Source organism: Lissotriton vulgaris, chromosome 1_1 (genome assembly GCF_964263255.1).
Source record: "Lissotriton vulgaris chromosome 1_1, aLisVul1.2, whole genome shotgun sequence".
In the NCBI taxonomy this organism is placed as follows: Eukaryota; Metazoa; Chordata; class Amphibia; order Caudata; family Salamandridae; genus Lissotriton; species Lissotriton vulgaris.
In genome coordinates, this window is record NC_141685.1 from 1,515,122,726 (window position 1) to 1,515,143,878 (window position 21,153).

General features: G+C 45.3%; 1 protein-coding gene across 1 annotated transcript in view; it reads right to left on the minus strand.

Moving 5' to 3' along the window:
* SELENOO (selenoprotein O) overlaps window positions 1-13,455 on the minus strand; it is a 197,901-nt gene extending 184,446 nt beyond the window's left edge. Inside the window, exon 1 of the mRNA XM_086967438.1 lies at window positions 12,732-13,455. Coding sequence (XP_086823564.1) covers window positions 12,732-13,312 — 581 coding nt within the window. The 5' untranslated portion in view covers window positions 13,313-13,455. The remainder of the gene's footprint in view (window positions 1-12,731) is intronic.
* Between the last annotated feature and the right edge of the window lie 7,698 nt (window positions 13,456-21,153).

Consider the following 21,153-nt stretch of genomic DNA (forward strand, 5'->3'; position numbering starts at 1 on the left):
AAAGACAGATGTCCAACACGCATTCATCGCCGCAAAGCATACACCGTAGCACAGGTAAAATGCAATTTTGCCATATCGGTCTGAATGAAAGGAACCAGGTCATGTTTAGATCTCTCAGCCTGGCCAATCCGAGGACGTTAGTTATCCTGTCCCGGTAGCGCATTGCTAGGATTGTCTCTTCCATTCCCATGGGAGCTATGTCTGAGCCGAGGCTTGCCATAACGTAGCAGGAGGGTCAAAAATAGAATCCCTGCGATGAGTCCCAAAAATAATGGTATGCCGCCAAAAATGGAGTGCACAAAATTAGGAAAGATTCCCAAAATTGCCTGGAAGGGTGTTAGCAGTCCCGTAAAGACTGTCTTAAATATGCCTGGGATGCTTGTTGCACTAGACATGTTAAGGAGTTGGCTGAACATTTCTACGAAATGCACGGGCAATTTGTTGATAAAAGGTCATGGACTTCAGTAGCCGTCCTTGCGACTAGAAGATCATACGTCTCTTTAGATGACGTTATAGGCACTGTTGTCTGTAAAAGTACAGATTTCACTTTGCTTAATGTATCAATTCGTATAGAATAGAGATTCAGATGAGGCCAGAGGGGAGTCACTATGTCTGGAGGCCCGCTCGGGAACAATGCTTGCATACAACATTTGACCATGGACGTTACTTCTATTAGATAACTTTTCCCTGGCGTCAGGCCACAACATCTGTGATCCGTTCTAAGAATGTAACTCCCGTTTGCGAGTTGCATAAAGAAGGGCTCTATCTGAGTTGCAGGTGTGACTAGCTGGTGGCATGAAAGGTTGTTTGAATTTCCATCACATGCTCCGTGTAAATTAATACCCTGACACAAAAGTATACCGCTTAGTGAATGTTTACAGTTCTCACCACTAAGAAATACATTTTTGTCGCTGTCACTATAGCAAGAATGAGTGTATGGTAATTTCCATTCGGATTTTACATATCCTTTACCCAATTGTTCATACTGGCCAGCAGGTATGTATTCAAGGCACTTTTTAAATCGGAAAGTTGTTATCGGAATTGTGATAATTCCGTGTATTATCCATTCAACGACAGGAATCTCTGACATTGTCAATGGTAATCTCTCGAGTCTTTCGATGCTCAGGATTGTATAGTCTGCTCCTTTCTGTGCCAAACTGATCTGTTTATCAGTAAGGTTAAAACTGGAAAATAATGACGTTGTGTTGATTAAACGCCAAGGCACATAGCCTGAACGAAGATTTTGCAGCGTCCAGCCTAATTCTATAATAGAGCGTAATTGAGATTGGCCATGTTGTAACATTAGCAAATCTCTGTCTATCACATCAAAGGCAGAGGATACAATATTGTCCAACGAATATATTCTGGAAGACAGAGTCGTTAACCCATTGTCTACCACAGAAAGTGATTTCTCCAAATTAATACGATCAATTTCTCGTATTTTTTCAGCAGTTTCAATTTGCTTTACTTTCCAAGCCTCGTTGTAAGCAGCATAGATGCTGGTCGCTATGAAACGCTTTTGACGCTGTTTGCGTGGTCCAAGAATGAAATCGCGCAAATCAGCACCATCTTTTAAAAAAGACAAGTGTTGCTTAATTTCAGCCAGTGTGGATGTAGCTAGCCATTCTAGGCAGAGTTTCCCTACACTGTATGTTGTTATAATCCCTGGATGCTGTCTCTGGGAGTATCTAGGGTCTAATCTGGTCATTTTTAAACCCTGTGTTTTATTCAGGAATCTATCTTGACAGCTGTTTGTGTCTGTAGGCCAGATTAACCACTTTTTCCAATCAGGATGTGTTCTGTTGAAATGTAAAATTTGTGACACGTCTAACTCAATATCTGTGGTTGTATTCTCAGCTATTGGCTTTGGCATAGACGGTGTTCTAAGGTCTTTGATCTTAGCTAGGCCAAGACAAGATGTTTGGTGTATAGTGTCATTTAAAAATAACATTTGTTCAGGTATCATGCAGGTTCTAAATAGTGCTTCTATGCCTTGCACCTGCCAATCTTTTGTACCCCAAATTGTTTTCGTTTCAATATTATTTTTCCAATAATCAAAACCAAATGTCATCATTTTGTCATAAAATGCTTCTGAATATATCAATTTAGAATTTGTCAGCATTGTTTTCATTCCTGTTTTATCTAACAGTTTGTAATAAAACGTTTCTGCATCACTGGTGTTAAACCCTGAGAAGTATTTGAATCTCTCAAAAAATGCTTTAGAACTGCTTTTAGGTGGTGTAGCACAATGTTCCCATTGATTATACATAAAAACATTTCTAGGCTGTGCAGATTTATGCAAGTAATGATCCCCATAGTGGGTGTAACAGAATAATTGCTCATAACTAGATGAACCTTGTAAATAATCATGTTCTGTGAATCTAGCAGACATTACTAAATCAGACATCATGTCATTAATACTGTTAAAGTCCCAATCATCAGAGAATGTACTTGGTGTCACAAAGTCACTCAAGGAAACCTTTAGTTGATGAGGATACTTCAGGATTCCGACCGGACCATATATCTCATAGTCTGTTTTCTCCCATACTACCCCACCAGGTATTGGAATTGCTGTGACATTTACTGTTGACAGTTCTCTTTTCTTCACGTGTGATGATCTGTGTGGTTTCAGGACTAGGTTGATGTTCTGACTTGCTGTGTCCATTGTAATATATTTTCCTTCAATGAATTTTCCCAAACACAGTACCATGATGAGCCAAAGCAGGAGGAAAAATACACCTAGACCGAACCAGAACTCTAGCCAAGGGGAAACAAGGTAGATTTTCTTCAGTTGATGAAAGAGTTCCGTTGCTTTTTCTTTAAAAGCCTTTTTTGTTTCTGGCATCACTTCGGGGTCGTTTAAATCTTCAGAGAAGTTGTCGAAGTTGATGAAATAACCAGAGGCAGTTCTGTCAATTGATGGGATTGTTCTTTCAATCTGTCTCTCGGTAGCACTTTCTGATGCCACATCATTGTAGACTGGTGCTGTTTCTTGACGAACTGTTTCAATCTGTGTTTCAAGAGGCACAAGTTCCATGGCATTATTGCATAGTCCTTCATTGTGCACTGCAGGCTGATCGAATGTGATTAGTCTTTCAGTTTGAACCTCTTGGATTGTTGCAAGTTTGGGTATTCTGTTGTTTCTTGGGAGTCCACTGGGCCTACTGTTGATTATAGGCCACATGCTTGTGGTTTTACCAGATCGATAGACACGACTCTGTTCTCCTTTTTACCAGCAAGGGGCGGTAGCACAACTGATCTTGTTCCGGTGACTGCTAAGACAGGTACTGCTTTTCTGTAAGAAGGCCCAAATTCCTTCTTAACTGCGATCTTTTCTCTGACTAGATCCCCAATTTTTGGAATCCAGACAGGCCTTGCTGGGGCTGTTGCGGGTGGTGCCTCGTCAGTGGTACTTGGCTGTTGCTTTAACTTTATGTTGCTTAATGATTTTCTTGTTTCATTCAGTTCCTGTAAAACAGCCAAACGATCCTTTACATCAAAGTGCTTTGTTTCTTCTTGTACCACTGACATCTGACTATCGAGGTCCTGAACGCGCATTCTAATTCCGAACAATAGTTCGTATGGGCTGAAACCTTTTAGAGAATTTCTTGGCATGTTGTTAAGACTAGTCTGGACACTTATTAAATGTTTGACCCACCCAGCGCCTGAACCTAATACCTTCGCTGTTATAGATTGCTTTATGTCCCGGTTTTTTCTTTCTACCACACTATTCCCTTCGGGATGCGACGGACAAGAATACCGCAACCCAATTCCCATGCTGGCCATGGCCTCCTTATAAGCTCGAGAGCTGAAAGCAGGACCCTGGTCAGAATGGAACGTGGTAATTGCGTATGTGCCGATAAAGACTCGCAAATCTTTTATAACCGTTCTAGCGTCAGCCGAGCGCTGGGGGCCTCATTTTTTTAAGTGCTTTTCGTCTTAACTATTAATAGGACGCAGGTTGGGGTGCAGGCAGCGTTACGCTCTTTCTGACTGGTAGCCGGTAGCAGGGTTCGCTACTGCGATCCCTATTGCAGTTTTCACAGTTGTTTGCATATATTTGGTGTTCTACACTCATTCCCGGCCACCAGTATACTGATTGTAATTCAGTCAGAGAAACCTTAATTGTTTGGTGTCTCAGACCCAAACCCATATGTGCGTCTGCTATTAAAAATATTCTCCTGTTCGTGTTTGGAATTACTCTGTCTCCCACTCCAGGGATTCGAGCAAAAGGAACGGAGTTTGCATCGATTATGTATGCATAATTGAGTGGATAGTTTACGGGTAGTGCTGCACAGTCGCCTTTTACGGTCGTTTTTACTGCCAGCATGGTTTCCCCGTCTATGTATTTATCTGTACGCTTTTTTGTGGCTACAGAAGCCGGTTTAGTTGCTTCCGCGGTGGCTGTATTAGCCAATGAATTCCCTGCAACGTGAACGCCATCACGTTGAAGACTCTGTGCGTGAATCACGTGAGTCTTTTGTAGTTCTTTACATAAAAGAGCTACCTCGTTCCAGAGCTTTTTATGCTTTATTGTGGCACCTGTGTCATCTTTGTAGTAGTTTTCGATCCAACTCTGCAGTTTATTGTTGTAAGAATTGACGCAAAAATGAGAATCGCACACTATAAGTGTGGGGAATTCGCGTTCTGCATTTTCGAGCGCCATCTTTAAACATCTGATTTCAGTTCTTTGAGCCTAACAGTACTTTACTGATTCAGTTTTTGTTATTTTCGGTTTGATTTTACCGCACAGCCAACGACATTTAATGATCGCACATGCTGCATCGTAGGATTTTCTCTCTACGTTGAAATGCTGTACAGAGCTATCTGTATAGATTATACAGGCATATAGTGGGAGAGGCAGAATTTCGATTGGCAGAGGATATTCTTCTTCATACTCTAAATCATTCAGTTCTTCGTATTGCGGGGCGAAATAGTATTTCACGTCTTCCGCTCCTAGAGAATCTATGCACTGTATCCATTTTGGATCCAGTGACACTGTATGCAGGTTTACTGGGCTGAATAGCGCTTCGAAGGCGGATTCCGCTGTGAGGATGTTAATCCTTTTGCCGTGTGCTAGTTCTCGTTCATTTGCTAATGCGATTTGCACTGCGTTCACAGTTCTTTCTGTGTGACTGAATGTTTTTTCTGCTTGTGTGTACAAGTGAGATTTAATTGAAATAGGTACCTTTTCTCCCTCATTAGAGGTTAGGTACGTGAATCCGCATCTTCCTGGGATGACTCGGATTACAAGATCACGTGTGTTGTCACGTGTGTCTAATTTTGTTTTTGCTAACATGTCTGTTTGCAGTGATCTCAAAATTTCTGTGTGTTTTTGAGTCCAATTGATTTGTTTTAAATCAGGTTTTATTAGTTCGTAGAGAGGTTTAACCCTCTCTGCGTAATTTAGGATGTAAGTTCTTCCGAAATTCAGAAAACCTAGAATGGATTGTAAATTCTTCAGCGTTTTTGGAGCTTGGAGTACAACGCACTTCTCTAAGAAGTTGTCCGCTAGTCTTTTCCCTTCACTTGATAATTCGTACCCTAAAAACAGTACTGTCAGATGGGCAATTCGGGACTTTTTAAAGTTGAATTTGTAACCCTCTGCTGCGAACCCAAGTATAATGGTGTTCACTCTTTTCAAGTGAGTATCCAAGTCGTCATCTGTGAGATAAATATCATCTACGTAAGATAATGCTTCATCATCATAGATTTGTAGTAACTCTGTTACCCTAGCTGAGAATAGTCCTGGGCTGTTCTTGAACCCCTGTGGGAGTCGACAGAATTTTTTCTGCGACCCAAATGCGGAGAAAGCGGTCAAATATCTGCTTTCTGGTGCAATGTTTTGACAAAAGAAACCATTAGATATGTCTAATGTTGTTTTATATTTTTTCCTAACTATATTATTCATTAGGGCTGCACTATGCGAGTTTTGTACTGCAAAAGTTTTGCAACATGTATTAAGGTGTCTGTAGTCCAAAACTAGACGATATGAATTGTCTGGCTTGGAGACAGGAAACAAAGGATTGTTCATTTGAGAGGTGCATGTTTCAATCACCCCCTGGTACTCAAGTTGATCTAAGATCTCCCTGACTTGTTTTTTAGCTTCTTGCTTTATGGGATACTGCCGTTGGGCAGTTGGTTCACTTTTTAGTTGGATTTTGTGAGGAGGAGAGTCCTCATCCCATCCTACATGATTTTTATACAATGCAGGTGCCTGGGCTACTGCCCATTTCCGTGCATATGTATATTTTTTGTGAATCGGTATGTGATTCGAGAAGGCAGGCATAATCACTTCTTCGCCACGAGGGCACTCCCTGACAAACTCCGGGGGCCAATCTTTTTCAGCTAACAGAATATCATAGCCTTTTGAGAGCTTATCCCAAAATAGACCCTTAATTTTCCTAGTCTTATCACCCTCCATACGCAATGTTATTTCGTATATTTTATGGGGCTCGCTAAGTCTGGTGTCGGCAGTTTCAACCTGAATGTACTCATTCGTGTCCACTGTCTCCAGATGACTCATCAAGTTCTTGCGCGCTATACTGATTTCTGCTGCACTGTCCAACATTGTCAATGCCCACTCCCCGTTTTTCAACTGTGTCCTCAGTATTCTCGGCATGGTTGATTACTCTAATACTGGCTACCTTCTTTTTAGGAAATTGAGATTTTTTACTCTGAGCAGGTTCCTTGTCTTTGGACTTGGTGTGCTCTCCTGGGTCTGACCGTCCTCTTCTTTCCGAATTCTGTGGAAGAGATCGAGAGGGACGTGTATCAATACTTTGATATCTATCAGGTTTTTTCAGATTATCCCTATTTCTAAGGTTATATCTTTTCTCAGAGTGCTCCCTCTGGGGAGACTGGCGTTCTCGAGTCGGAGTTCTTTCCCTCCGTCGAGGAGACCTTCCTCTGGACTGGAAAACTTTTTCCTTGGGAGTGGATTGTTTATTTCCATCCCAGCTCTTTTTAGGAGTGTTTAAATTATTTTTAATAAATAATTTTTCAGGACTTTCGAACAGTTGGGGTTTTACTGGTTTCCCACCCAAGCTGTCTCTACCTAATTCTTCATAGCATTTTTCTATGATTTTTGCAAGCTCAACAGGATCTTTTATATCCGTTTCCCTCAACTTCTGGCGAATCGCCACAGATGCTGCTTCTCCTCTAATGTTGGCTAATAATATAGCCGTGACCTGCTTGAAGTCTTTCAGTAATTTCATACCTAGATTTAAAGCGGGCTCTGGACCGAATTCATTTTGAATTGGTTTTAGCACTTCTGGTATTACCGCCATAGACGGAACACCGTGTGTTTTTGTATAAATGGAAGCAAAGACTGTACCCCAAGTGTCACAGTCCTCCACGTGTGGTGCGATTCCCATAGGAAGGCAGATGGTCAAGATTCTGTGTTTCTCAATAGGGGTAGTATCAGGAAATACTGCCTCTATTTGAGTGATTTTCTGTGCTAACCAGAAAGGAATTTGTTCCCGTTTTACGGGTGTTTTACCAAGACATGACTGTATGTTCTGTGGTGTGATTTTATTTGTGTTCCCCTGATGAGGGGTCAGCTGGTGTGAATTAACAGCTGGCTGGACTGTTGCAGTCCGCATTACATATTGGACTAATTGCCTATGTATTTTTATTAATGTGTTTAGCTGTACTAACAGCTCTTCCTTAGACATTCTTGCAATGTCAGGATGTGGTGTGTAGCTGGCTAGAACCGGCCACGTGGCTCCTGGTCTACCTAGAGGACCGAGCCTTGTTATGTGATCATTGTGTTTTAGGGCGCCATTAAACCAGAGCAGGTGCTCTTGAAATTTAAGTGGAATTTCAATCTCCTCGAAAGGAGCGTACTCTTCCGGAGGTTTCTCTATTTTGTAATAGTGAAACTCTTGTGTTGTAGCGTTTGCCGCTGGAAAGTTTATCCATGAATAGAATACCTCTGTCTGCCGATACTCGTGAGCCTCTATCACGAAAATTACTGTACCACCTTGAGGTGTCAGTCCGTTCTCTATAAGTTTTAACGTTATAGATTTTCTTAAGTGGACCGGGATGATTATAGCATCCGGGTCTGCCTGTAGGAGACTCGAGTCCTCCTCTATTAGTATGGAAGCCAGCCTAGCTGCTTCCCTTTCTTCACTGTCTGACATTTAAAAAAATGCAGGTTTGCAGAGTAGGTCTCCAAGGAGACAAAGATTAGGTGCACAATATTTTGGAACACTGTATCCTTCAACGTTGAATAAACCGGAGCTTTACATAGGAATCTCTTCCTACTAAGGTCGGGCGGATTTTAACCTTTCACCCACTCCAGACGTCTATTGGAGTATTTACGGGAGAAAGGGGTCTGTGAAATATGCACGACTGAGTTACTCTATAAGTCTTGCGTTAGTTTATCGCCTTACCAAACGTTTGGGCGCCATGTAGTGTAGTTCCTAGTTTCCCACTAGGCCCTGCGCATTGGAATAACATAAACAGTAGTATCGACGTGGAACTGCTTATATTCCAGGCCTCCACTGACTATGCTAAACTTAATTGGGTTGTGTTACCAACTAGCTCAGAGGTCACTGGAAACTTTCTTCTCTGCATAGGAAGTGATCAGCTTCCCTGGCACAGACAAGAAGGGATTCAGTTTTCCAACAACCGTGCAACATGACAACTTTGCTCCTCAGATCAAGAGTCGATCTCTAGGGTCGTGTGAAACAATAGACATGTATTTCACTCGGTCAGTCTAGTGCAGTTTACTTTCACGAGATGTAGAGAATAGAGAGACGGGCGTTTGTCAATAAAGGGTTAACATTTATTGAACAGTCTTTCTTCTCGTACAAGAGAAATGAATTGCCACAATTGCAATAACTGTTATTATAAAAAGTACGTACAGTAAGATAAGTATTGCGAAATAGAACTGTAAAAGCATTGATATGGTTTCTTAGCCATACAATGGTTTAAAAGTAATAAAACATATATACAGTCATATATACATTAGGCTAACATACTCAACTGGTGCTTCTAACTAAGCCTACCCCAGTGTGCCTGACCTAAGCCTAACACGTGAAAAGGGGAGTAAGTAAGTAGCTTAAGTTAAGTTGGTTTTGCCAAGGTTTGTTTCAAGAATTCTCGTCTAAGGGTTTAGTCAACACCATACCTCTGAATAGAATGATGGAGGATTGGTATCTCCTTCAGGGGTCTCTCTCGATATCCCAGTCACCCGCGAGGGTAAACCGGAAGCGCCGGGACGGGATTTCTCTGCACGAGAAAGGCAGCGGCTCTCTTCAGCGCGTCGAGGAAGGAGGGGGGACAGCGTCCGCGGGCAGCTGGAATCTGCTGGATGTCTTCGCAGAGGACGGTTGTTCAGCTCCTTAAGCGTACTGCACCATAGTTCGCGCTGTAGCGGCGATAATGGTAATCAGCAGCTTCACCACCACAGGATAGCAGGCTGCAGCAACAGAGTGCTAGATTTACCAACACAGGGTCATGCAGGCAGCTGGCATCAGCAACAGTAGCTCTCGCTCATTGCTTAAGGCAACGTTGGTAATATTTATACCTGACAGGTGCCGGGTTTGACGCAAGTTTGCTGGACATAAGACGTCAATTAAAGATGTCACTAGGAAGTGACAGTTATCAGTTGCTCATTAGAGTTCCATTACTAATCAAAACATAGCAAGCGGGGATTTCCAGGTTTGCTGAGTTTTTATCTTGTTGAAGAACTCGGAGTGTTATCTAGGAATATCAGATAGTGACTGCTGCTCTGTCATTGCACTAATTGGTCGCAAAGGAAGTAGCAGAGAGTCATGCTGGAACGTGGCTCTGTTCGTGTGAGGCCAGAGATGACTTTTCAGAAAATCGCACTTGAACGGTTATGCCAATATAGGGAATAAATGGGTTTATAGCCGAATAGGGGCATAAGGTCACAGTATCGATCAGGAACCTAGATAAGCACGCAACAATGCCGGGGGTAGGAAAGATAGGCAGCTTATCAGGGCTTGGGCGAGGGGTAGTAACAGCCGCCGCTGGGCGGTTCCCAAACCTGCTTTCTTCGGTTGTCAGCAGGCGGCGCTAGGGCCACAACTCCATTATCAGGCGGCGCCTCAGCAACACCCTAGCGCAGCTCCCTTTAATTCATTGAGCTGGCGGCTACACGCGGGAGTTGGGCTGGGAGCTCCTATCCTTTTCGCCAGAAGTATTGTCCGAGAGCAGTGCAGCACAGTTACCTTCCAATTCCGGTGTTCCATTCCACAAGCGCTCCATCACTGTTACCATGGAGCCGAATGTAAAAGCTCAGCCCATTTATGAAGTAGGAGTACGTTCCCTACCTCTCACCCGGCCCATTTTTTGTCCGACGTTTTAATGGCCGCCACAGCTCATACGCATGCCCAGTGCAATTGTTGTGAACTCGTCAAGTGACGTTGTGAGCCTGTTAGATCTATGAGAACATCCCTGTCTGCTGGAGCCGTCTAGAGTACATCAGGAAGTTGATGGGGTTCGGTGATCCAGTGATTGATCTGAATATATGTTAATACTCCCAATTAAGCAGCTAGCACATGCATTTCTTATGCTTCTCCGTGGCTCCTTCGGCACCACGGAGCTCTCCCTCACAGCACGGGCGCAAACGCCGCTCTACTTCACGTTTAAGGAGCGCGGGCTGGGCTCCCGTCCGCTTCCTGCTTCCTCCTGTCTAGCAGCACGCACTGGAAGTAGATGCAACTCTTCCTGAAGTGAGCTGAGGAGGGCAGCAGGACAGACACCGAGGAGAGGGGAAAGGAGGAGGGAGCTGCCGCCGCCTGGGCGAGGGGAGTGAGAGCCGCCCGCCTGCCGCATAACATTTTGAACAGGATGTTGTACATGTGTATGCCACGATAAATGAAAATAGAAGAACTGCTGGCAGGTTGGGGTGTATTAGAGGCACAATAACAGGTTTACCCCTCGGACCACATCATGAACAGCACCATGTTTCTCCAAGGTCCATCAGAAATGGATCGGAGAAACGCCCCGTCATTTTCAGACTGGGGGGCGTGTTTTTCTTTCTCTTCTCTTCCCATTGGCTGGAATGTAAAAATTCCAGCCAATGGGAAGAGGAGAGTAAACACGCCCCTCAATCTGAAAAAGACAGGGCTTGAATTAAAGGACAAACCTCTTCTCCAATGGCTGGCCAGCATTTAGGAGGCCAGCCAATGGAGAAGGGGGGGGGGGGGGGTTCAAGCCCCACTCTGGAAAACATAAGATCTCGCCAGCGAGACTGCGCAAGCACAGCCTTCGCTAGCCGAGACCTAAAAAGCAGCATTACCGAACAGATGCAAGTTGTACTATGGAGAAAGAAAAAAAGAGAAAAAATGTTTGCAAAATTCAGTCATCAAATATTAAGAAAACAGGGAGAAAAAAAATGTGCAGTTATAAATAACAACAGTAAGGAGAAGAAAAAAAAGAGAATACCGGGCAGCTTGATATAGGTGTGGCAGCAAAGACCATTTCACCAAAGATAAAAGAAGTCCAGCATGGAAACAGAAATGTTTATTTTGTGGCATAATAGAACATTATGCGAAAATGTGCCAAAGAAAATGGAAAATATAACAAAAGATAACCAAGCCTGGAAGAATGAAAAGACGCAAGAACAAATATTGTGGGAAATGATTAGAGAGAACATTAATAAAGCAAAGGAAAGTGTACAAAAAACAATATGATAGTAAACTGTGTGAGATGTAAAACTGGTCGTTGGTGACTATGTGAAAGTGAAACGTCAGACGAGAAAGGATAGCTGTAAATGTATAGGACCTTACATAGTGATAGAGATTAAATAATTAATCAGCCAAACTTGGGGATGGTAAAGTTTGGCATTTCAACAAACTGGCTAAATGTAGTGGAAAAACTAAGAGTAACAGAGGTGAAGGACCTGAAAGTAGTGAGGTTAAAAAAAAGTAATCAACTTTGGTTGATGGATGATGATATTGAAAAGAATACTGTGTGCATGGGTGAGAGAGCAATGTCAGTGAATGAGGACAGAGTGTTCAGGTCGGGACGTATGTTGCAACGCCTCAAGAAATCGGAACACTTTGTTGTGAAGTTCAATAATTCTTATATACTATTTATACATTTTTGACTTACTAATAATTATTATAATTGGGTTTTAACACTTATACATAGGAATTGCTGAGTAATTTGTAACTATATTTTTTTAGAGTGTACTACTCAACCTTGCCCCTCAAATGTTAATGTTTTTTTTGTTAGGTTATATTTAATGTTATTTTTGCCTTCTCAAAGGTTATAGTTTGTATATTAAAGGAGGGAGATGTGTGGTGTCCCAGGTCATAGTATTTAAGGATCTAGAATGCGATGACGGGGGACAGTTGGGAGACAGTTGAAAGGAGTTGGCGAAGCGAGCACAGTGGAGGACAATTGTAATGCCTTACCGGAGATCTTGTAATTGTTTATCAATAAACTATGTGGTAACGAAATAAAGGTATTCTTTACTTAAGAAGCACACTGCAGTTCTCACTCTGGAGAGTACTTCCTAGCGCCTGACACCTGCTGGCATTCTTCCTGTCACACTAAGGAACAGAGGCGCAACTAGAGCCAAATTTCGGGGGGGGGGGGGGGGGGCTGAACCTTTGATCAGTAGGCAGAGTGGAGCTGCAGGGGCTCTTAGAAGGGGTGAAACAACTGCAAGGCCTAATTAACATGTAAATGGTCTTTAAAACACAGTATATGCGCAAGTACAAGTCCATAGCAAACATGAGCCGCTTTACCTGGAGAAAGGGGTGAGTCCGGCGCCCTTGAGCTGGATCTCCCAGCGATCACCTTGGGGGCTCAGCACCTCTCCCAGGTACATGGCAGCGCCGTCCCCCAGCTGCCCAGCAAAGCTCCCAAACTGGTGTCCGCAGTAGCAGTGAGCGGCGGGCTCGGCACCGGGCGGCAGGCGGCATCCGCTCAGGAACAGGGCAGCCTCCTGCTCCTGCAGCCCCGCCGCCTCCAGCCCCAGCAGCGCCAGGGCGGGCGCAGAGAGCGCCACCACCTCCGGCCGCTCCAGAGGTGACGGCCACACCCGCGAGAAGCAGGCCCCGCGGACCTGGCGCGGCCGGGACGCCTCCTCTCCCTTGCCGGAGCCTGGCTCCACCGGCAGTGCGCGCAGGGCCAGGTTATCGAAGCTGAGAGAGGCGAAGGGACCCCCTGCCTCTGCCGCGCGCTGCATGACTGCCCCCAGCGAGACCCTGTCACGGACACCTGCGGGAAGCCCACTGCTGGAGAGACGGCCGCCCCCGGCTGAGGCAGCAGATGCCCGGCACCAGAGCAGCCGTGGGAAACTCAGAGCCAGGAGCGCTGCTGCCATACAGAGCTACCAGCAGGCAGACCACTGCTGGTGCTGACCACCTATGCACGCCGTTATAGGGCGGGGCTTGTCTTTGTTTATTTTTCAACGCTGTTTGCGCTCTTCTCACACATCACGAGCAGACGCAGCTCCTGAAGGTGAGAAGAGTAGTGTTTACAGTTGCTAATTGAGGTAAAAGGCCTGAAACAAGAACCGCCCACTTAAGGAAGTGAATGGCCTAGCAACCAAAGCAACGAAGTTTCATAAGTCCTGTCATGCGGTTTAAATACACCGATGCGTTGGTATTGACAAAACGGGCAGTGTGATCGGTGACAGCAAAGCAACCAACCTGAAAGGGATCACCCTGTCTATAAAAAGAATAGAAATATTTATAGCATATGGAACAATAATTTTAAATGCTATTAAGGACAGGGAGGCGAGGATTATGCTTTCTGCAGTTTTGCTATTCCGAAAATAGCAGCCAATCAGAAACAGTAAAAACCAAATACATAACTACATTTCCCATGAGGCTTTGAATTGCAATTCCTCAATAGTCCACCAATAGTGTAAAGAGGCATGACATGCAAAACAGAGTACACCATTTTGATTGCCTGTTTCTTTGCTTATTAACAGTCTAACCTTTACAGCCTGAACAAGAAGTCCATAACCAGATTGAACAATACAAAATTTTCTAGCTATTGCAACAAGAATTTTAGATTCTATTAAGGACACGGAGGCGAGGATTATGCTTTCTCATTTCTGTACTGCACAAACAGCAGCCAATGAAAGTAAAACTACAATCAGACCCCCCAGGATATTGTGCCATAGATTTGCAAATTTAGCGGCACAAAAATTGAAATTTAGCGGCACAAAAATGAACATTTAGCGGCAATATTGCGGCACTTTATTTTACTCGTAATCATTCCTTTTCAGCCTTACATCAATAGAGCCTGTTTTTGCAGAGTATTCCACTTTGAAAAAGGTATGTTTAAGGTTCTGCAGCTTTATGGAAGCACAGCTCCAGTTATATCCTCATGGAAGTGGGCCTTATGTCTCTGGAGTATTCTAGTGCCCATGTATGCACCCCTGCCCGGGTACAACGGCCTCCCGCATTCGTGAGGCATGACACCTCTTCCTCAGGCACCAGAGGGTGCAGGATCGCAGTGGGTGGAGAAATTCCTGAGCTCCTCGTACTGGGGGTAAGGATTTGACATTGTTCAGTATTCCGTCCATCATTTTTTCTTTTTGCGGGTAGAAAGTGTCCCAGGCCTAAAGCGTGGCACACATAACGTGCCATGCAGAGAGTGTGCCTGGTTTAAAGAGTGTCAGAAATCACGCATGTCATGCCGAAAGCATGCAATGCGTATAGTGCGCCAGACATAACGTGTGCCAGGCAGGAGGTGTGTCAGGCTTAAAGTGCGCCAGACATAATGCCAGACATAATGTATGCCAGGCAGAAAGTGTGCCACGCTTAGAGAGATGATATGTGCCATGCAGAATGTAGTCTGGCAAGCTTAAAGTGCGCCTGCCAGACATAACGTGTGCCAGGTATAAAGTGTGCCCAGCATAAAGTGCACCCCCGGCATAAGTCACACCAGATATAAGGTGTACCTCCCGGAAAAGGATGAGACCCTGGAAGTGGGTAGAGGTGTGGCACACAGCTTGAGGTGTACAAGAGCTGGCAGATGACAAATAAAAGCTGGAGGAAATGAGGGCAGATTATAAAGGAGAAGGGGAAGACGGGGGCAGTGAGAAGGATGTATGAATTCTGGTAGCTGTGCTCTTGGTTTTAAAAAGAACGCAGCCACACACGCTCCTTGCCTTTCCCAATTGCATCTCTACCAAGACAACACATAATCCTCCTGGTGCAATCTAGCCATGGAAATGCAGCCGATTTTGGCTTTTGTGGGCCGAGGTAATGCATGATTTTCAGTGTAATTAAGCGTTCATCGCCTTCTGCTATAACAAATTGGGTGAAAAAACACTGCCTCACATTTCACAGTAATAATGGGTGAAAACAATGTTAGTGTCAGTAGTTGCTTCCTGTTTGCACAGTTTAATGACCAAATTATAGTTTGTAGAAAATTGTGATGGAAAGAGTGAGCGTAACTTGAGATCAACTTCCAATATGCCCCATTAAAATAAGGCACAAAGTCCCTCTTCCGTGCTCCCTGAGGCCCCACACTCCTCCTTATCTCTGTCTTCCCTGAGGCCCGCCAGCTCTTTCTATCCTCCCTGTCTCCTCCTCCCTCCTGTCCCCTCAGGTTCACTTCTCTCTGTCCTCCCTGCGGCCTCCCTCTTTCTGTGCTCCCTCTCTCCTCCTCCCGCCTCGAATGTGTTTGCTAAGCCGGAGATGGTGTTTTTATGACCGCGAGGGTGAAATGGAAACTACACTTGCGTGCGGGTGTTGCTCAAGCCCATAACCGACAGGCACTTCTCTGCACATTTTCACATTCTTTTGAAATAAACTGCGTCATGAAAAACATGTCCCTTATAACTTTTTAATCTTCTTTCAGATAGCATGTCCCAAATTTCGCGGGCAGTTTTGTAAAAAGCGCCGCCTTTTTACAAAATTGCCGATTTCGCGATTTTTTTGCAAATCGCGAAATCCTGGAGGGTCTGTACAATGGTAAAAAACAACATTTCCCACGAGGCTTTGAACCACGCCTCCAATACCACAGCCAATCACAGTAGTAACAAGCATACAAAGTATAGAGACACTAATCTGGCCTCCTCTTTCTTTGCGCGAACAGTTCGTTATAATAAACCAAGTCTTGAACTCTCAACGGAGAGAAAATCAGTTCCTGTAGGAATTCTCAACGGAGAACAATCCATAACCACGAAGGAATCATCTTCTGCCAGGAAGGGACAGCAGCACAATCCAAAGAAGGCAATCAACTCTTGTTGGAATCATTTCCTGAAACAGAAAAAGAAGTTTGAGAAAAGGAGCCCACCACTACATTTCTCATTGGGTGGGTACAAAGTTGTTAAACAACATAATTTCGAACAACTTTACAGTTACATAACTGTCCCAACAGGTGGGATAATCCTCGCCTCCGTGTCCTTAATAGAATCTAAAATTCTTGTTGCGATAGCTAGAAAATTTTGTATTCTATGGCAGGACCGGAGGCTTCTGATTATGCTGGTTCAAAGCTCATCAATCACAGCATCAGAAACATGAGGAATAGGTTTATAATAAAACACTTTAAACATTGAGTCAGAAGACCAATCAGCCGCTTTGAGGATGTCCTCTAAGTGGGAACCTAATAAATAGGCCTTAGAAGCCATCGCACCTCTAGCTGAATGAGCACCATAAACAGAGATATCAATGCCAGCCTCTGACATAATCCATCAAACCCATCTGGCTAAGGTAGCCGCAGCGACTGGTTTGAAGGGTTTCTGAACAGAGATTAGCAACTGGCCTAAAGGGTCAGCCCTGTGTGCAATAGTACACTCTTCATAGCATTTGAGACATTGCAACACACATAACTTGCTATTATGTATATATAAGTTGCTCAGGAGACTGCACTGGCTCCCAGTCTCAAAGAGAATTACTTTCAAGGTTTTGACCCTTGCTTTTAAGGCCCTCCACTCGATTGGCCCAAAATATATTGGGAAACGTATGGCTTTTTATGCCCTTAGGAGGACTTTAAGGTCGGCTTTATTGGCCAAGGCCGACGTTCCTATCATCAGGCGCGCTCGTATTGGAGGTCGCTCCTTTCGACACCTGGCACCTCGCTGCTGGAATGAGCTTCCCGTTTTTTTAAGGAAAGCCAACAGTCTGTTCTCTTTTAGAAAGGAATTGAAGACCTGGCCCGTGGTTGGGTGGTGTGTTGTGTACTCTTCTCCAGTTCTCTTTGCCAAAGCGCCAGGACACTCCTTGGAGTAGCCGTGCGCTATAGAAGAGACCCCTATAACATAACATAACATAACTGTAAGGGTTGCAGTTACTGGGGTAGCGAGCAATGAGGCAAAGCCACAAAGTAGAGTATAGTGGTATTGGGGTTTATTAAAGCAACAACGAGAAAAGGACTGCAGGTGGATAAAAACAGCTTTCCGGTTACGCCAGGACTTCCGAGTGGTACATCTGTGGAAAGGTCTTCTCACTCCCAAGGGGCGTTGAGCGGAAAGGAAAAGAAAGAAAGAAAACACCAGGTTACTGGACTGTATTGCGTATCTGATACACGTGCGGGGTAGGGCAGGGGCGTGAGGGGGATCACCAGGGACCGTCACCGGTATGTCGGGTTTCCGTACTAAGGCGGTACTGCATGCACTCCTGTCCCTTATCCTCCCAACCGCCCTTTAACCGTTTCCTCCCTCTGACTGAAAGAGTCCCCGTATACGAGCTCGTACCTTGCGATGCCACACTTCTCCAGGTGAAGTGTGGCTGGGCGAAGCGTGGTTCCGTTGGCCTCCTGGCGTTACTGCTGTCGGTCTCTCCCCGTCTCCTGCTTCGGTCTCCTTCAGCAATCCGGTTCCGGGTTCCTTCCGTCCAGCGGCGAAGACGTCCGAGAATTCCTGTGCTGCTCCGGCGTTCGCGCCTTCCTGTTCGAAACCTCGCGTTATCAGCGCCGCCGTGGAAGATGATTGGACATCAGGAGACGACGTCACCGATGGAGGCCCCGCCTCCGGGTAGGCCCAGGCGGCCATGGAAGGTGCACGAACATCCTGTGTGCGCCGAGGTGGAAACGAAGAGGGACAAACATCAGTAGCAGAGTCGTGGCAGGTAGGAACCCCCTGACACATCCCCCCCCCAGGATTTCCCCGATCGGGGGAAAGAGGAAACCTGGACAAGAAGTCTGCATTGCCCAGGTCACGACCCTTGCGGTGACGAACTTCAATCTGGAAGGGCTGGAGAGCAATAAACCAGCGAAGAATGCGGGCATTGTGGCCACGGTTGCGCTGCAGCCAGGTCAAAGGGGCATGATCCGTATATAAGACAAAAGGACGACCCTCCAGATAGTACCGGAGCTTGTCCACACTCCAGCGGACGGCCAAACATTCTTTTTCAATGGTTGAGTAAGCCTGTTCTCTGGGAAAGAGTTTACGACTGATGAAAAGAACCGGCCTCTCAAGTCCATCAGAATCCTCCTGGGAAAGGACAGCCCCTATACCCACCCCAGAGGCATCAGTCTGAAGGATGAAAGGCTTCCTATAGTTCGGTGAAATCAGAACAGGTGAAGTGGTAAGAACAGTTTGTAAGGCCTGGAAAGCGTTCGACTCTTTGGGACCAGGAGGCGGCAGCCTTGGGGACGAGTGTGACTTTTTCAACAAGTCTGTAAGAGGACCGGCCAAGTCAGCAAATTGTGGAATGAAGCGCCTATAGTAACCCACTAAACCCAAGAAAGCCCTCAACTCCCTCTTGGTTTTGGGATATGCAAGGTCCACAATAGCCTTTACCTTCTCAGCCTGGAGTTCGATCAGTCCATTGCCAAGCACGCACCCAAGGTACTTAACCTTTTTGAAGGCCACTCTGGTTTTCTTGGCATTAATGTGGAACCCTGTAGTACGGAGACTGGAGAGTATGTTCTCGAGATGCTCTTTGTGCTCTTCCCATGTTTTGCTAAAGACCACGATGTCATCCAAATAAGCGGAAGAATACTGCTGGTGTGAGGAGAGCACTGTGTCCATTGCTCTTTGGAACGTGGCCGGTGCTCCGTGGAGTCCAAAAGGAAGAACAGTAAATTGAAAATGGCCCGAGGGGGTGGAGAAGGCCGTTTTCTCCTGATCTGCAGGGTGTAGGGGAATCTGCCAATACCCCTTGGTGAGGTCAATAGTGGTGATATATTGTGCCTCACCAAGACGCTCCAGCAGTTCATCCACGCGAGGCAGTGGATAAGCATCCTGTTTTGAGACCCTATTGACAGCTCGAAAGTCAATACAAAAACGGATACTGCCATCCGGTTTGGGAACAAGAACAACCGGAGAACACCAGTTGCTTTTAGAGGGCACAATCACTCCAGAACGTAGCATCTGGTCGATTTCATCCTGAAAGGCTTGTCTCCTGGCCTCAGGGATCCTATAGGGTTTTTGTTTTACTACAGTACCCTGTGGAGTGGGAATTGTGTGAACCGCTATGTTTGTCTTCCCGGGCTGGTCAGAAAAGACATCCTTATAACGGAGAAGTAGGGTCAGTATCTCTTCCCTTTGAGTCTCTGTTATTTCGGGATTGACAGGGGTGTTGTGTACCGTATGAGAAACGGCCTCAACAGTTTGTACCGATTGAGGAGGTTTTCCCAACCATTTTTTTAAGAGATTGATGTGGTACATTTGGGTTTTATTCGCTTTAACGCGCAACAGATATGTGGTTTTTCCTATTTTCCTGATAACCTCAAAAGGTCCTTGCCACTCCTTCTTGAGCTTGTGGGTAGAGGACGGCAATAACACCAAAGCCCAGTCACCCACGTCTAATTCCCTCCATTTTTTTCCTTTGTCGTAAAAGGTCTTTTGTTTCTTTTGGGCTACAGCTAGATGCTCGTGGGCCAGCGTTCTCAGTTTGTGGAGCCTAGTCTGGAGTTGTCGAGTATAGTCCAAGAGAGCCTCAGCCTCTTGAACTCCCTCTTTTTCCCAGCTGTCCTTCGTAATTTCCAGTAATGTCCCGGGAGCACGACCAAACAGCAACTCAAACGGGGACGTACCCAAACTAGCTTGTTTTTGACTTCGAAGGACAAAAAGGGCCAAAGGCAACAACTGATCCCAATTCTTACCATCCCCGGATAGAAGCTTCTTTAGCGTAAGTTTTAGGCTACCATTATACCTCTCGACTAAGCCATCTGTCTGGGGATGGTATACAGAGGTTTTGATATGCTTGACTCCCAGTTGTTTACATACTTGGGCCATTAGTCGTGATACGAATGGGGTTCCTTGGTCAGTAATGATCTCACGAGGAAAGCCCATTCGGGAAAATACTTCTATCAGTTTCTGAGCGATAGCTGTAGAAGTGGCTGCTCTGAGAGGGAAGGCCTCGGGATACCGAGTGGCATAGTCCACTAAGACCAGTGCATACAAATGGCCTCGTGTCGATTTTGGTAAGGGTCCAATAAGGTCCATTCCCACCCTGTCAAACGGCTTCCCGATGATGGGTAGGGGGTTTAGAGGAACGGGTGGGGGAACGTAAGGATTTCTTCGCTGGCAAATCTGACACTCCTGACAATAGCGTTGTATCTGTGCGTATACCCCAGGCCAAAAGAAATGTTTTAGAATAGCCTGTCCTGTCTTTTCTGCCCCTGAGTGGCCTGCCAGCAAATGTGCATGTGCAAAGAACAGTATCTGATCTCGGAAGTCGACAGGAACTAAGAGTTGTGGAGTGCTATCGGGTTTAGCTAACCTGTACAGCAACCCGTTTTTCTCAACAAAGTTGGGAAAGGTTCTCAGTGAGGGATCCTGACCGGAGCGGGCGATTTGCCAAGTATTGGAAAGCGTAGCGTCATTCAACTGGGCTGTTCTAAAGTGTGTATCTCTAGCCCAGGGTTCAGGAACAAGCAATGTATTTCGTGGACTAGTTTGCAAGGCATCCTTTAACAGAGCAGAAAACCCCGGGTTATCAGTGCCTATGATTACGGGCTCGGGGAGAGAAGGCATAACACCCACCACTACTTCTGTTACAGTTCCTGCAGCGGTGCACAGACTAACAGTGGCTAGGGGATATTCCCTAACATCCCCATGAACACAGCGTATATGCACAGTTTTTCCAGCCATTAAACACGAGGAAGGCACCAATTCTTGGCGTACAACCGAGTGTTTACACCCGGAGTCTAGTAGTGCCCTTACTACCTTCCCGTGTATGGTGACACTTACGTAAAATACCGGTCCAGTTTCTTCTGCAAAGAGAAGGGAATACGGTGCGTAACTGACATCCATGG